Below are 17,554 nucleotides of genomic sequence, written 5' to 3'. Positions count from 1 at the left end.
AATGAAAAACGACTTTCACCAGCAACAGCTGACAACATTTCCATGCCGTGTGTCATAAATGCCACATCTCGGTAACCTGGTCATCACCGAAAACCCAAAATTTCTCTGACATATTTACTCGTGCTCATATGATTCATGCAATCTGAACTGAAATGAACATTGTGATGTTTCTGACAGCACCTTGAAGGCAGCTTCATGTTAATTTGTGGTCACAAATGTCTTTACAATATTCTGTAGTCTGTCGGAGTCACAGAGTACATATAGAAAAGGGTAAAATGGCATTTACGACAGAATATCAGTTCGCAAAATAAAGTGAGTGGGGCAGAAAGGAGGGCTAATGAAATGTGATGAACACCGAATTAACTAATAATTATAAACTAATTAGTTCAATTAACTGCTCTGATGATAAGTGGCAGTCGCTTTTCTGTTTTGCTGCCACTGGAAGCAGACAGAGGTGTGCAGCGGGGATGATTGCTCTGATTGGTCGGTTGGAAGCTGATTGTAATGCTGTACAATACTGTATATGTATCAGCATATATATGAATGAATTCTGAATGTCTCCCCTGAATGTGGCAGACAAACACGTTCACATTTATAAGAGGCAGGAGTCAATTGTCCCATAGCAACAGCCTCTGATTGGATATTTTTTTCCTCTATCACTCTAAGCATTATGCAAATTGCTTGTTGAAATGAAGCACTACGGCGACATAAACTATTAGGATTTTTCCCAAAACTAGCAATGGATTTAGATAAATTGGTTGATAACCAAACTGATTCATCTATGAACAAATTAGAATTACTTTTAAATGCCTTAATAATGAGATCCCAACTTTTTTTCTGGTATTTATTTTTTCTATCCAATAATTCTGTATTATAAGTTGTCTGAGCAGCTTCCTGTAAAGAAAATCCCAAAGTCCTTACTTCTAATAAGAACTGCTTTTGGGAATTGAGATAAAATACTTTAGGAATGCAGGCCTGTATTCTTTAAAAAAGCACACTTGTTATTACTCAGGCCAAGATTAAGCCTTGAATTTGTGGTTTGGCTTATTTGTCATAGTGCCAAAGAGGCAACACGCCAATGTGGATTTAGTTTGTTTTTTTTAACAGTATGCCACATGAAATTGTGAAAGTGGACTGGGCCGCATCACAGATAAGCAAACATTCTGCTTTAGCATTATGGAGGACGTCATTGTCAAACTCGGCTTGGGGTTGAGTAATTCATCCACCCCACAACAGACGACGCTGTCATTGTGCAAAAGCACACAAGCGCTGATGCATAGAGGCGCACGTGCAGCCATGTGTACCCAGAACTCAAACACACATGCAAATGTACCTATACACACATACACACTCGACTTTAGACGAGACAATGTCATAAGAGAATAATCCTAATGACAATGTAGCTGGCTGGTGTAGATAACGTACTGTATGTGCTTGGAGTGGGATTTGATTAGAACTGAGTGGGTGAGCAACACTTCTCCATCTTTCCTTTTAATTAAATTGCTATGTTACTATTTCATAGAAATCACTGAAAGGACCAGTGCTCTGTCCAACCTACACTATAAACTCTGGTGGAAAAACAAACTGAGTGAAGTGAATCATCTGGACACAGGTCTTGCGCATTAGTATGAATGCAACCTTTCAAAAAAGATCTGCTCAAACTATGTTTCGTTTGTAGCTCAACCTGAAAGGGTTGACTGAGCATTCAAGTACTTTTGGAGCAGCAAGTTGTGCATGCGACCAAACTAAGAGTGTGTCAGACTTACTCACACAAAAATAAACGAGAGCACAGGAAAAAAAAATGCTGCTCTCTCAGTTTGACTGGATCGCTTCTGTTCCAAGCACTCACCGAGAATGAGATTTGACCTTAAACCACAACTGCACGACTTCAACAAATATCAAACTTGTCTCCAGGCCCTCAGCCAGGTAGCCTGTCCATTCTGGCATTTCATCATCCTAAGTCTGAATTTTCACTGGACTGAAACTTTCATCACCGCAGGCAGAAGGAGAACACACTCACCATGTTGTATTTTAAAACTCTGCACACAAAACTTAACTGATGATCATATTTATGCTGTCAGTTGGCGTTCCTATACAATGCAGTTTACTTTTACTGAGCAAGGGCACTTTCATGCCAAGGCACATAGTTGCTGTTGGGAGCTGAGACAGTTATTAGAGAGGCATTGCCAACATGGCATGATATTTGGAGGTGTACTGTGGGGCAACAGAGCATGCCAATACATCAATACAAATTGTTGAAAGTTAGGTGTAAATGTCCAAATTTTGTTATTTAATATTTAAATTATTGCGCTTGTTCTGCAACCCAATCTGCAGCTTCAGGGGACCAATTGTGCTCAGTTTCAGGCTCACACTTGCATTATGGGTTTCTATGATACATGTTTACAGTTGGTTTCCTTCCTTGCCCATGGCTGCTGCAACTCTATTCACCATCACTTAGAGATGTTATCTTTAAGCGCCTATCTCTTTACGCAAACACAAAAAAGCCCAGTCTGCTGTGATTGGTCAGTGTTTCCAGGTCTTCCTCATCTTGGTTTTGCCTTATCTGTATCGAAAATTGCAGCCAGAGCAGCCAGCCGGAGGATTGACTACAATGGAGTGTAGCAACTAACATTACAGGTATCCCTGAAGTTGGAATATAGCCGTGGAAGGACCGTAACGCCACGCTAGCAGCAAGTTCTGCCATGAAAAATCACCAATTAAACTAAACAAACATGTTCCAACAGTGGCTAGGGTTGGGCAATATATCGATATGAAAAAATATATCAATATATTTTTAGTTTGATATAGAATTAGACCATATCGCATATATCGATATAGTATTTTTTCCTTCTTTCTTTATATATAAATACTGCCTTTACTAGGGTTTGTCATATTTTGTTTTTTGTAATGTTTGTTATTCTTTTCTCATAGAAATATATTTTTTTCAGAAAGAGATTGGCCTATTTTATTTAAAAGGCTATTTTTATTTAAGATATTTCTTATTTAAATGAGCACTCTATGGAGTTTAGATTTTTTTTAAATGTACTCCTGTTGTCATACAGTCATACATACTATGTTCACTTAAATAAACGGTTTCAATAAAACTACTTGTTACATGTCATATTTGGCTTCAAGGTAAATCGATAGTCAGCCTAAATATATCGAGATATGATTTTGGTCCATATCGCACAGCCCTAACAGTGGCAACAAAGATTGCAGGTTTATCCTTTAAAATAATTATATTTTTATCTCTCCACATGGCACAAAGTAGCTCTGTACCTTGAGGCCTCTAACATACTCACAATAAAATAATATTGCATTAAAGGTATGGTATTTGAATATACAATTACTTGTGTTTTCAGCTTTTAAACAGAGAAGTGCACACTGACAAAGAGCGCTTTGAGTGATCAAAGGTTTGCAAGTGGGACAAAAGACTCACACCCCAGTCACTGCTGTTGTTATGGAGGATAAAATTAAGCTGGCACAGCTTTGCAGGTTATATTGGCTTAAAAACAACACATTTTCCCCCCAGCTGATATAAAAGTGAGAATATAAATACAACTAAAGTTCAAAGTTCTGGTTGAACTATTCCTTAAAAGGCAACTAGTAGGGGTGCCATTAGGGAAATACAAAATACGGCTGCCCTTTAAATGTTGCATATACTCTATGGAAATTATGTGCAAGCCCCTTTAAGGATAGCTGTGAAGTTGTTTTACCTTTTGAGTATTTAATGTGCCAATATACCACACATAAAACAAAGTGCAAACTCCACTTAAGTACTAATTAAAAGTTTAAAGTTACTTTCTCCTCTGCTGCTTCTGACTGCAGCCTGGAACCAACAGCCTCAGTGGTGCCAAGCACTCTTCTACCCTTCACATTTAGGAACCAGGCACGTACTGGTGGTGGAGCACAGATGCCAGTGTATGTGTGAGAGAAAGTAGATATGTTTCTCTGCTTGTCTTACACCTCGGATGTGTTTATGAGTTTATGAGGTTTGTGTACATTCCTAGCAAGCTTGTGCCCATGGGTGATACTTGCCACTATGGGTTACATTTCCTGAGTTGACCCTAAACAGCAGGAGGACACGACTACACACAGAAAAACAAAACTAAATAAAAAAAATTCCATGTCACCAGTGCAGCTTAAGATAAATGTCACATCTCCCCCTGAAGACAATGTGTGTTTACTGGGTAACTTTGTGAAAGTCATATCAACCCAAGCAGAAAGGTTGGTAGTGGGGTGAGGTTGTATGTGGGAGTCTTCTCAGCAGACTGCACACCTGAGATGAGCTCCCAGAGCCTACAGTGGAGTCAGGCGAGTAATCTTTGCATTTCATCTGATTTTTTCCCCCACTGTCCTTTCTTTTCATTCCTCCTTCTCTCCCCCTTTCCATCTGCTTCTCTTGTTCGCTATCTCTCTCCAGGGATAGAAAACAATGTATTAGACGACTGGGCTGCCCCGCAAATTCTGATTGTGCCCAGCATGCTCCAATGCTTATGTATGTCTGATGTGTCCTTGTAAAGTTGTAATCTAAGTTTAACTCTCTAATATAATGTTTTTTTTTACCCTGCACTCCAGCAAGCATTACATAACAAAACAATGTCTGTGTTGGAGAGAGAAGGGAACAATGGGTACAATGACTACTGTGGCAGAATAATGATAGCCGCAGCCTCCAGCAACAAAGTACATTCTGTAAACTTAATAGGGCAATGGCATATTGTTGTTAAGGCATCTCATTGTGTGCCGTCTTACTGCTAAGCAAGCCTTTAAGTGTATCAAGCTTACAGAGTGCACCACTAGCCTACAAAGATCTCTTGATTGCAATTCAAGCCATTATCATTTGTCTTAGTCACAGAAGAATTATATATCTTCTCATGCTAAGCCTGTTGCTAACTCTGTGGAATAATGAGTTGTAGAAGGGGGGCATTCCTGCTAATGTCTGGTCCTGTCATTAGTATTTATTAGATGCCCTGCATGCATTATCCAACCCATTTAAAAGTTTCTGGGTAAGGAAAAAGTTTGACTATCCACTCAGATAAGTGAACACACCGTAAACATTAGTGAGCTAATACTGCTGAACTTCTTCTGGGTTTTTTGCTGAGATTTTATGCCGCATCTGCTGCTGTTTTGGATACCGAGTTCCCTCCCTGTTGCAATTATGCCTTCTCATTAGTGAGAAACATCCGCTATTGACTAACTTCCTGGTAACATCTGCTGTGTTTACACTGGGCCTCATTGATAATGCATTACTGCCTATTTCATGGCTGATGTGTGGAATAACACATCGACATTTGACTTGTGGCAATTAATCCTGCCATATAAAACAGTCTCTGACGCAAGGTGTTTGAGAATCAGACCCATTTTAGGTGTAACCTCCATTCACTTTGACACTACTTTACACGCAAATCAATTTGCTCCCACATAACTGAGGGCAGTGGACGTTTCATGTCGGAAAATGGCTCTGTTCCAGTCCGAGACCTCTCCCGAATACTCAATGCATGACACTTAAGCTCTGAGCAAGAGACAGGCACACTTCATCACATATCTAGGCGACACATTTACTCTGTGTGTGTATATTCTATAATCTGGGATGGAAACCAAAAACACATGAGAAGATTAAAATGGGGATCAAAAATTTCCATAAAAATACTTAAACCCAGTGGTGGAACACGACTAAGTACATTTACACAAAAAATGTAATTATTGTTACAGATTAAACAATAAACACAATATATAAATCCACCTTGACCATATAACAAAGTGCTTCCCAACCCTTTTTTTCTGACATACCCCCAAAGCCCTGTCACATGAAATCAAGTCAGCCTACAGTAACATCCGCCATGTTCCATGACATTTATCAGTTTGTTAGCTAACTAGTTTTCAAGTATTTTCAGTATATTAGTTCACGTGTAACCTAAAGCTACTTCAATAAACTTTTTTACATTTACGACAATTTGCTGTACCCAATTAAGTCAACAGTCAAAGAAAAACAGGAAAAAGGAAATGAAAACAGAAAAAATATATTTATATTAAAGTCTCTCTTAGAAAATATATTTTCAGCACAGTGACAGGCCATTACTGATATTGTCATACAACCTTAACAATGGCACAGCTGTTCAATCTAATGATACAATTACAAAATATTTTGTATTTGTTTAATATTGCAGTAGAAAGAAACAGAGGTCCTTCCTGGCTCATTATCATTTAACATGCACACCAATATTTTTGATGCTGAGCTAAAATTGTGTTGAACAAAGAAATGAAAAATTGAAAGGCATGAGAACTAAACTCTTATTTCCAGTTATTTTTCATTTATCATGGGGTCGAAGGAAAAAACGAATGGACCTTCAGTGTCTGCACATGTTAACCTTGATGGTAGCAGATGATTTAAATGAAAATTCAAGAATTGCAATAAAATGTTAAGTGCTTACAGTTCTCGAACAGCTAGCTGAGGCTGCGGTCACAAAGTGCAGACGTTTTGTGAAGGTAATAAGGCAAAAGAGACAGTCTGATGGGGCGTCGCAGATCAAAACAGCCATCTGACACTTGGTCCAGCTGTCAGAGACAAATGAGCAATCTGGGAAGACTGGACCGTTTTCTCCCCCTTTAATCCTTTCTTCTCTTGAATATCTACTGCCACTTTGCTAACCGAGGCATTACCAGGCTAAAAAAAAAACCAGCCTATTAGAGAAATTGCTAACAACTCCAGCATCAATGGAGTAGACAAAGTAGAGAGGCGGAGAGAAAAGTTAGAAAAGCATGAAACAGGTGGCAGGTATGGTGAGGAAGTAATATACAGAGAGCGGGGGGGAAAAAAGAGAAGGGAGGTGACTGAATAAAAAGAAAAAAGAGAGGCAAGGAAAAAAAGAAGAGGCTATAAGTGGGTATGGGAAGCAGGTGGATGTTAGGACGGTGGGGGGGCTGGAGCCGATGCTGAGAGACAACAGCATGGGAGGGGTGATGCCGGGAGTGGGAGTAGAGCGGAGTGAAAGAAACAGACAGACAATTGCAGTGAAGAGGACAGGTGGGGAGGAGGGGAGGAGGAGAGTATAGGTTGAGGAGAGGATGGAGGAGGGAGGGAGGCGTGGATGCGGTGCCCCCTCTAGCGTGGCAGGGAGCGGGGCGGCTGCTCCTTGGCTGCACTGCGTCTGTGATTATGCATGTAGGAGCCGGGCTGTCAGGCTCCGGGTCCTGCGACTGTGCCGCCACTGAGCTTTATCTTGAAATCCCGGTGATTAATGAAGCCGGCGCCGCGTTCTGCATGGAGGAGGTGGACGAGGAATGATCAATCTTAATGAGCTATCCGCCGTCCCTATATTAACTGTGGGGGGATATAATGTATGGGGCTCCTGGCGGGGCTCCTCTCCTTTAAAATACGATAACGAGGGAGAGAAAGAACGAGGGCGAGCAGCTTTCCTTCCTCCACTTATGACACACTGCCGCTGCTCACCTCACGTTTTCCTCTCCTCTCCTCCTCCTCCTCCTCCTCCCTCTTCTTTTTGCTTTCTCCTGAGAGCCCGAGCTGTACTAGAAACAGTTAGACATCTCAATGAAAGCCATCCTTAGCAAAGTTAAAGAGACAGCGTCATGTAGTTGGGCTACATCTGTACTCAAGCGCTGCGGTCTCCAGACCACTCCTGCCGTTCTAAAATGAGATGTTTGAGTCAATATCATTAATATGTAGGCCCCATATGGACCGTTCCAAGGTTACCCGTAAGCATCTCTCCTCAGTGCTGCATGTATTCATTTAAGAGAATTACCTGCACATACTGCGTCCATGGTGATTGGAATAAATTTCAACCTCATAAATAATTTGCAACATTCCCAGCTCATGTGAATTCCTTTTGGGTCTCCATTTGAGCTCTCTACTGTAGAATTAAGGAATGCTATGAGAGAGATAGGAAAAAAACACTTTAAAATCCATGCATTTCATATTATAAGTTAAGCCTGTTTTGGAATCATAATAACCCCGAGTTCTGCTTTAGCTAATCCTGATGTGGATAGCTTTAAGATAATCGCCCAGCACAACACCGCAGTGACTTTAATTAATTTACCACTGCTTACTCCGCAGACGCTGATCCGAGTCAGCATACTGGAAATTAAAATAACAAACTCTTAGACCAGATTCGGTATTATATTTGTCTCAGTGAAAGGCGCACTTTTAAATAATTTGCAGTGAGAATGTAGTAGAGATGGTCTGCACTCTATCAAGTGAAAGAGAGACTGAGATGGAGGAAGAGGGAGAGAAAGGAAAGAGGAGGGTTTAATTAATGTGCTTGCTGTGATTAATGGTCTCAGTGTGGCTATCACAAACTGGCTGTGTTTTTAATAACTGGTTTGAACGGCCTGTCACGCTAGCAGTATATTCCTGTGGTTGAATCCAAATTAATATTTATGCATCACTAATAATATTGATAATACTGTATGCTTTATGTCTACTTAACCCATTCAGATTCCCCATTTATTCCAATGGGCATTTTCTAGGGAAGTCTAGATCAAAGACTACTGTCATCTGACTCCACCCAAATGCACAAACCTATTTGATTGGATCACAGTGTTATAATATCATCCAAAGTGGACTGCAGTAGAGCCACACCCCCTTTTTTAGCAAGCATGGCTGACCCTGAGGACAGGTGGAAGTTAAAGGCTTATTATAATCTATTATTCACAGTGGTTCTTTTTGAAATCGTATAGCATACTAGCAGTACATAACTAAAACTATTTATTGTCCGTTTTTTCTATTAGGTGTTTTATTATGATCAGGGTCTCCATTCATTTGAATGGACAGGAAAAATAGCACAAAGTATTTAAAAAAACGTTTTATTACTAATGATTTATGATCACATTTGTCAACAATTATATATATATTTATGTATGTGTGTGTGTGTGTGTGTGTGTGTGTGTGTGTGTGTGTGTGTGTGAGATGAGAGAAATTAAATCTTCACAAACCATTGTGAAAGGAAACGTCAATGTCAAACCCAGTACCATCATAAACCAGTAACATATGATAAAATAATAAAATAGCATGTCGATTCCAAAATAACCTTTGATGAAGTATGATAAGTGTCAAGAAAAGAGGCTCCTATCTTCCTTAAGTAAACAGCACCAGCACACACATTTTGTTCCTGTAAACAGTCACTATCTTATTAATTTAGTGATCTATAATTTCCACACTTACTGCTAATATTGTAGCAACAATGTCCAAAGAACCAACATGCAAGTGGACAGTAATGCCGCAGTGCCAATATGCTTTATCCTAAAGTAAACAAAAATGAATGCATAATTAAAATCGTACAGGGACCGTAGTTTGAATAACGCAGATAAGGCAGGTGAAATGGCCACGGCAGAGGAAAGGTGAGCCAGCACTTGATGTGAGGCTGCACCGGTCTCGCCGTGGCAAAGTAAAACACTGATCTTAACTCAGCAAGGCATCTTAATTGCATTCACTAGCAGCTCCAGAGCTGCTTGGTCCCCAGATGAGGGCTGATGTGAGCTGACTGGAAGATGAACTTCCTGGGCAGAGAGGAGGCTGGGTGTTGCTGAATGTGTGTGACAGTGGAGGACCTCGTCTGTGTGTGTGTGTGTGTGTGTGTGTGTGTGTGTGTGTGTCCCTCTCTAATAGTGTCTGTTTCGTCCTTGTGTGCATTTATGCATGTGATCGTCTGTGTGCATATGTGCGCCTCCGGTGTGTGTGTGTGTGTGTGTGTGTGTGTGTGTGTGAAAGAGAGAGAGAGAGAGAGAGAGAGAGAGAGAGAGAGAGAGAGGAGAACGGGACCGGTAAAGGTCAGTGAGGTGGAAGGAAGCATTAAAATGATGTTTGACATGAGAAAAGAGGCGAGGAGCCGCAGCTAATGCTCAGTAAGGCAGCAGGTGGCCCGACAGATATGTCTGTGACCCCAAACTTCAATCTCAACTACATGCAGAGAAAGCGCTTCATCTCCTCATTTTTTCTGCATTTACAAACAAAAACAGTATTTTCATCAGCATCACAGTGTGCTGCAGGACCGCAGCTCAGCGGCCAACAGTCGTCTCACTTCACGCTAAGCTGGGAAAACAATATCAAAAACATCATTTGAGTGGCTGGCATAGGTAACAGCGGTAACCTTTAAAACAGGCTCGGATATGTGGAAAATAATAACTTCCTTTTGATATTAATGTGTTTTCATTCGTGAGCTGCCTTTAAATGGTGCTCAATCACGTTTGCAGTGAGCGAGTCCGTCCCTGCTGAGCTCGGCACTAGCTTCCCTTGGCTGATATTCATCAGGACAGCCATCGATTTTAATGACTTGGTCAATAGACACACACCGACTCCGCTCTCAGCATCTCCCTCTCTCTCATCCTCTCTCTCTATCTTTCTCCTCCTCTCTCGCCTCCCCCCGTGTCTCGATCTTTTGTTTTTTTTCTCTTGTCGTCCTTTCTAACAACAATGTCTTTCATTCTGTATTCCCACATTTTACAAAATGGGACACTTGTGATTGCTGTGACTCGAGCTACAGATGCGGATAGATTATTTAAGTGTTCCAATGCTTGGCGACATTCTCGTTTTGAGAAGACAATAAAAAATGAGCGAGGAGTGGGTGGTGTGAAGGAAATTAACAATCGACGAGAAGGTGTAGAGTTTGATTTGTACACTATGACAGGCAGGTATCATGAAAAGCCCTGCTGTGGATGGAGAAACTAGGTAGGCAGATCACAGCCTGGTGAATGGCATATCGCAGTAGGTGATGAGGTTAAAGCTGCCTTCAAGCTGCTCTGTGTGAATCTTCGCACAAACTCAGGCACATAGACATATGGCATTTATGCAGACACAAACAAACACACGTACTATATACTGTAAACAGAAATACAGACAACTACCTATACAGGCACACATAGAGACACACATACACCCACAGACAGAGGAGCACACAGTTGTTGATGTGCCCACTGATGCAGAGCGAAGACAAATTGCTCCCTTTGAAGGCAAAGCCAAATCAAACACGGAGTGTGATTTCTGTCACTGTGGTGTTTGGCTTTAAGGCTGTGAGGCTGACATCTGACAAAACATCCATGCAGTCACACCCAAGAAGTTGTGCAGGCGTGCAACCGCACACACATTTGTACACACGCACACGCACGCAAAGCGGCCTGTTGTGCGGCTGGATTAAGGAGGAAGAGCTCTGTCAGCTCCTCCAAGATCCAGGCCTTTGCCATCAAAAAGCCACAAAACTCCTCTGCACATCAGCGCTTACTCGCACTGTGTCCAGAGGCTCAAGCCTTTTTTTAATGCGGCGACACAATCGCTTAAGCAGCGGCTTTAGTGTTTAAACCGTTTGTCCAATAATCACTTCTGGAAACCCTCTGATGTGCGATGTACAACCAGGATTTGACCATTGGAAGTAAACATTGCAGCATAGCATCTAACTACTTAAATGACCACCAGAATAGTAAACACAGTCGAAATGCCTACATTTGCTTGGGTTACAATATTTTCTGGACCTCTGTCAGGATGATTTTTCATCAGCTATTCAAGCAAAGTCTCCCACATGTGAGTCAGCAGCACAGTGTGCACTACAGCATGACTGATTTATCAGTAGCCCAATGTTATCTATCACACATATATCATTATCCATTATTGGTGCATATCTTGCCTTTTTTATGCCAATAGGTAAACTTCTGCTTTACAAACGCAAAAATGCAGAAAATGTTCTTGTGATTTATTTTTATTAATTCTTTATTTAAAGGGTCAGCAAATATACTGAACATACAGTACTGATGTTTATTCAGCTATTCATTTTATTTTTTATTTATTCTTTATTTTCTCAGTTTCCATTTTTTAAAAGTGGTAATATATGTAAATGCAATACAATAAATGTATAATGTTAACAATGTTGAATATCTTTAAAGTTATTTCTTTTGGAAAGCAGCCTTCTGAGTACTTTTGCAAAGTCATATTGGTGCAAAATCGAAATGACTCAAAATCAGTATCGGCCTCAAAAATCCCATATCAGTCAGGCTTTAGTGCACCAAATTTATTTCTTTTTTGGCTCAGTCTTAACAAGGTTCATGCTTCACATGAGATGATTTGGTGTCCATTAGGGCTTTACCGATACAGGGTTTTCAAGACTAGTACTGATACCAATTCTAGGGAGGAAAAATTCACAGATAAAATCTATGACGGTCGATAATAAATATTGAGCAAGAATAAAAATATACTTTGCTATTTAGATTGGGCCCCACTTTTGCACTGATTACTCTGCAAGGCTGGTTTCTTAAAATGTCTTTATTAAAAACATTTACACATACAATATATTACACTATTAAAAAATAATAATAGAATAAATAGCTAAATAAACAGAAAATGATCGATAGGCAGGATTACGAATAAAACCTTACCGATTAGCAGTTTTAAAATGAGTCTTGGGTTCTAAATCACCCAAGACTCAGTTTTCATATCTGCATATATTGGACAACATACACGCTGAGCCTGATAGATATAGATATGTCTGTAATAGGCAAATATCAGCCAGTAAATGGGGCGATAAATACATCTGTTGAGCTCTAGAGTCCTGTTTGTGTGTGCTATTTGTATAAGAGGGATTTTATGGCCCTTTACCAATATTAATTCCATAAGGACAAAGTAAATCCTGTGTGTGTGTGTGTGTTTGTGAGAAGCAAAAGAAGAAGAAATACAGCATGTTTGTCTGTGTGTGTGGATGCTGGACTTCATTTGCTGCATAATTTTATGGCAGATGTGTGTGCAACCCACAATCTGCTATGGGATCAGATTTGCCTACGCTCTTGTCCTCTCCTCAGCCATTAGAAGGCTGCAGAAACACTGACCTCTAACCTGTAGCTACTTTCCCTTCTTTTCACAAAATACTACTTTTTAGAGAAGCAGAAAGAGAAAAACCAACAGCAGGTTAAGATAATTGTAACAGAAGTGAGCCAGAATGCAGGTCACAAGAGCTCCCCCTCCATATTTTTCCACTATGTCACAACAGCGGGACCGTATGTACACTTGCCACATTGATATGCAGTGTTAATTGATTTAAAACAGAATGCTTAAGAGCAGTGTGAGCTTGGGATTTGTGACCTCTTGGAGTTAGAGAGAAAACAGAGAAAAGGGGGGATAGAAGGATACAGGAAGTGACAGAGATAATCAGAAAGACAGAAAAGCACAGACAGAAGGAGAGCAGTGGGCAGTGTTTTGAGGGGCAGGGCGATCAGGGTGGCGTTGTTGTGATTACAGCTGCTAAGTTAAGTGTTCCCGTCAGGGGAGAAGTCTGCCTCGGCACTCAGAAGAAATGTCACGACCGCTAATTTACAACGCTTTACCCATTCCCACTGTTCTCGTGACATTACCCTAATGTCTTTCCAATGCCAAGCGGGGATGAAAAAACTGCTAAAATGGTTGAGGGGATGTGAGTTTCAAGTGCCCTTATTTGCAGTTTGACCTTCATAGAGGACTACTAAAGATTTCAAGTGTATTTTGTGTCTCGACATTGACACAGGAATGCTTTCCCTTCTGCTTTTGAAATACAGCAGCTGACAAACTGCATCCATACAAGCTGAATATATTAACTTCCTCATAACATGAATCACAGCAACAGTGTTTCCAGAATTTTAACAATCCTACAGCAGTTTCTTCTCCCCTGTAAAACGTCTCTGTATAAATACTGTAATTCCAATTAAACTCTGGCTTCTTTGGCCTGTTAGGAGAAGGTCAATAAATTTTGACACGCACGCGGTTAATGGATCGCGACAGTCTATTCAACAAAGAAGCTAAAAAGCTCTCATTCGATAGAGACCGGACCGGGCTGACGAGCCCGTCTAATTATCCATTTCCAATTCTACCTGCAGTCTCATTTCAATGTATCGCAGGCAGTCCCCAAAATAATTGCTTTTTTGCAATCTACAAGTTCATTTGCACACATTTTATTGATCAAAATGAGTCAGGAAAAAGAAAACAATCTAAACCTAAATTAAAAGCTTCATTAAATGTGAAAATTGGTCGGGGAATTGCGAACATCTGTTTCTAGAGCCCTGCGTCATAAACTCCAAGGTTAAACCAAACACCAATTTATGGCTCACAGACTCAGGCAGGAGTCGGAGCCGTGAAGCACCTTCACAAACACGGCGCCAAGTCAACAAGGCTTCAAACGATTTTGAGAGAGATGCGAGGGCAGGGACTGAAAATCTCTTCCTGCCTTGTGTTTAGTAGGCCTGGTGAGTACTGCAACTGAGAGCAGTGGAAGGATAAACCTGACACCCTTTAACCAATTTCAGTGCACAACAGTACAGTACAGTACAGAAGCTTGAGATCAGAACATGTTCTCTCCAAAGAATCCACTGTGGGTAGTAATACAGGTTTTTAGAAGCAGCCATCTCACTGCAGCTTTGGGTGCAACGCCATTCTCTGCGACCTTGGAGCAGCTTTGAAGCGAATGGGCTCTGTTTGCAAGTTGTATTTTAACAACCCCCCTGCTTGAGTGTTTGCTGCCTTGTTTATGACTGTTGGCATCCGAAACCGCTCTGGTATACAAACAAAGGGCAGAGGCCTGTGCGTTTCATTCCAGCACGGCCTGCATAAGGGGAGGTCACAAGGAATAGAGAGCTAAGGGTACATTGATTTAATACATAACACCTCCCTGGCTTGGATTCACTTCTGAGCTTAGGTTGCCAGCTGAACAGATCTGCTTTGATTTAGGCTTTCAAAGATAGCCGTGACAGGTTCCATATCTGGAAGAGAGAGATTCTAAAAAACAGAGAAAATCCGTCTGTGCAGAAAGCCACAGCTGAGGCTGTCTTGTGCTTACCTTTAGGATGTCCTGGGTCACTGAACTCGTACTTCCCCATCCCCACTGTCCGCAGCATTTGCAGCCCGTTAGGACAGTCCTGATTGTCTCCGGCTGTGGGCTGAGCATGCGCTGCTGCTGCTGCCGCTGCTGCTGCCTGTCCGTTGGTCAGCGGCAAGGCGGGGTGCTGCATGAGGCCGGGGTGAGAGGTTAAGTGGCCGTTGCCCATCACATTGTGAGGGTTTGGATGCACCACCTGGTTGGCTTGGGCTGCGAGGGCGGACGGTGCGACCGTGGGCTGAGCGGAGGCGTACGGAGGCTGGCTGGGCATGCTCAGCACCATAGAGGGCGGCTGCTGGGTCGACTGTGGCGTCAGCTGGAAGTGGGCTGTCATGAGAGGGTGCTGCGGGGGTACTGGTGCCTGGATGGATGGGGTTACTCCTATGATGGGTGACTGTGCAGTCACGCTGTGGCTGAAGGAGGGCGGCTGGGGGAGGGCGTAGGTGTGGGGCAGGAGGCTGGGCTGGCTCACTGCTGCAACTGGTGAAGCCCAGGTAGGACCTATCGACAAACAGAAGAAAGAAAAAGAGATTAATCAATTATATAGCCAGCCTTCAACCATAAAAACATACAGTACGTCGTAGATAGAGTAGGAAAAAACAGTTGTTGTTTTGTTTTTTTTATTCACTTTTTATTGAGGAATTTTTAACATTTTATACAGAACAAAGAACAAGAACAGTTGGGGTGGGGGGTGAAAAAAACAGTTTAATCCAAAATAAACATGATACATTTTATAGACCTTGGTCTTGGTTTTAAACAATATTTTAATGGCATGAAGGATTTTAGCCATTGGATGTCTGAATTAGGGTTGCAACAGTATGAGAATTTCAGAGTATGGCAACCATCTCAGGAAATACAGTTTCAAAGAATACACTATTGCACAATTATTATTGCTCTATTATTATTATTATTATTATTATTATTATTATTATTATTATTAATAATAATAATAATAATAATAATAATAATAACATTGGTTAAACAAATGCTTTATTATAATCAAACTTCAAACCATTTTTAATGGAAGCATCTGAAAAAAGTTTTAAAAGTAAAAAAACTTTTTTTTCTCCAATAAAGTAGAGGATCAGTTTTTATACCAATGGTATACCCGAAAACCAGTATATCACTGCTACTCTAGTCTTGGATATTGGTTCTATATCTCAGAAAAAAAGTTGGGCAAATGTTACAGGGAAACTCAGCTGCAGCTCCCCTGCCTGCATGCCAAACAGCTTAAAAACACAGACCTTTTGGGGAAACTGCTTTATTAAGTTTTTTTTACCAGTTTCATTCATCTGGTCAGCTTGTTTTGGAGAGGAGGAGACCTGTGCAGATAACTCTGCTCCTGATAAAAACCACCTGAATCCGAAGTTATCGGAGAAACAAGCTTGGGAAATGTTAGCAGGAGCTCAACTAATGTTACCAGCCCCTCTGCCAACTTGACAAACATCATCGGAGAAACACAGAATAAGGCAGTTCCATCTTCAAAGCCAGGTTTTAATGATCTGTTTTTTGTTTGTTTTGGATAGGAGACCTCTGCAGATAATCTGGCTACTGAACGATGAAAACTAAAGAACCCTAACAGAGGAGACTGAATTAAATGACAGCATTGCTCTATGTTTTGATAGAGAGACGGCTCAAAGAATACACATCTCACGTTTTAGTCTGGTATTAGGTGATCAAATAGAGACAGAAAACAGTAGGAGTAGACAGATTCCAGTTTGAGTCTGTTCCTCTCCACACCACAACTGTCAGTGTGCTGCTCCGCTTCAGTCCAAGTTTGTTTTCGACTTAAGACTTAATATTAAACAAAAAAATATCTGAAGCGATGTACAGATCTGCGCCCAAGATCAACATCATAATAAGATTAAGAGATTTACTCTGCTACAAGTTGAACAAATGGTTTTCTGAATGTGAAAGCACAAATTCTTAGTGCATGCTGCAGTCGACACCATTATCTGTGTAGGAGTCTGTGTTTACCCAGACACTCGGAGCCAATCATTTCTCTACCCTGAGGCGTTAGATGCTGAGGGTGTACTGGGAAAACGCAGCCGTATTGGCCCTGAACGCAGCCTCCCTCTCTCACTCATTCGCTCCTAGTCCCTCATCTCTTGCTCCTCCTGCCATGGTCCTAGCTCCAAAAATAGCCTACCACTCTGCCAAAGGGCCAAAGGCTATATCACAGCATGCAAAAAGCTACGAAAAAAGCCCACATTATTCATGATACCGGCCCTGCTGATATAATAGTCGGGGCTGGGAAGGATGGAGAGGGAGGGAGCGATAAAGACCGACAGACGGGGCGAAAAGAAAGAAAGAGAAGACTCCAGAGGCCAGTTCCGTTCATAATTCACATATTATTGAGCTATTCGGCACCAACACTATATTTAATTTCCCTTCTTTTGTAGCTCATCTAGATAAAGGGTTCTAATCAAATGTGGTAATACGGTAATTCCACATTATATTAAGTTTTAATGCAGTGATGGCATTGATAAGAATATATACATTGTATCTGTCCTCCAATTCTGTTTTTTCTTCAATCTTTAACCAGCCAAATATATCATTAATTAGGAAAATAATTTCATTATCATGGCCCAACATTGACCTACGTTCATAGGCCTTGCCTTCAAAGATAAAACAGCTGCAATTATATATAATAATACCTGTGGGAGTGCTGGCGATCCAGACAGACATTACTGTTTGAAGAGGCTGTAGCATCTTGA

The 17,554-nt window shown here is 41.1% G+C and overlaps 1 protein-coding gene across 8 annotated transcripts in view; it reads right to left on the bottom strand.

Annotated features, from left to right (window-relative positions):
• LOC131991319 (kelch-like protein 29) overlaps positions 1-17,554 on the bottom strand; it is a 233,969-nt gene that overhangs the window by 102,559 nt on the left and 113,856 nt on the right. For all 8 annotated transcript variants that reach the window (XM_059356683.1, XM_059356687.1, XM_059356690.1 and 5 more), the window contains exon 5: positions 14,799-15,338. In XM_059356683.1, coding sequence (XP_059212666.1) covers positions 14,799-15,338 — 540 coding nt within the window. The remainder of the gene's footprint in view (positions 1-14,798; positions 15,339-17,554) is intronic.

Source organism: Centropristis striata, chromosome 18 (genome assembly GCF_030273125.1).
Source record: "Centropristis striata isolate RG_2023a ecotype Rhode Island chromosome 18, C.striata_1.0, whole genome shotgun sequence".
NCBI lineage: Eukaryota > Metazoa > Chordata > Actinopteri > Perciformes > Serranidae > Centropristis > Centropristis striata.
This window is presented reverse-complemented; position numbering and strand designations above follow the sequence as displayed.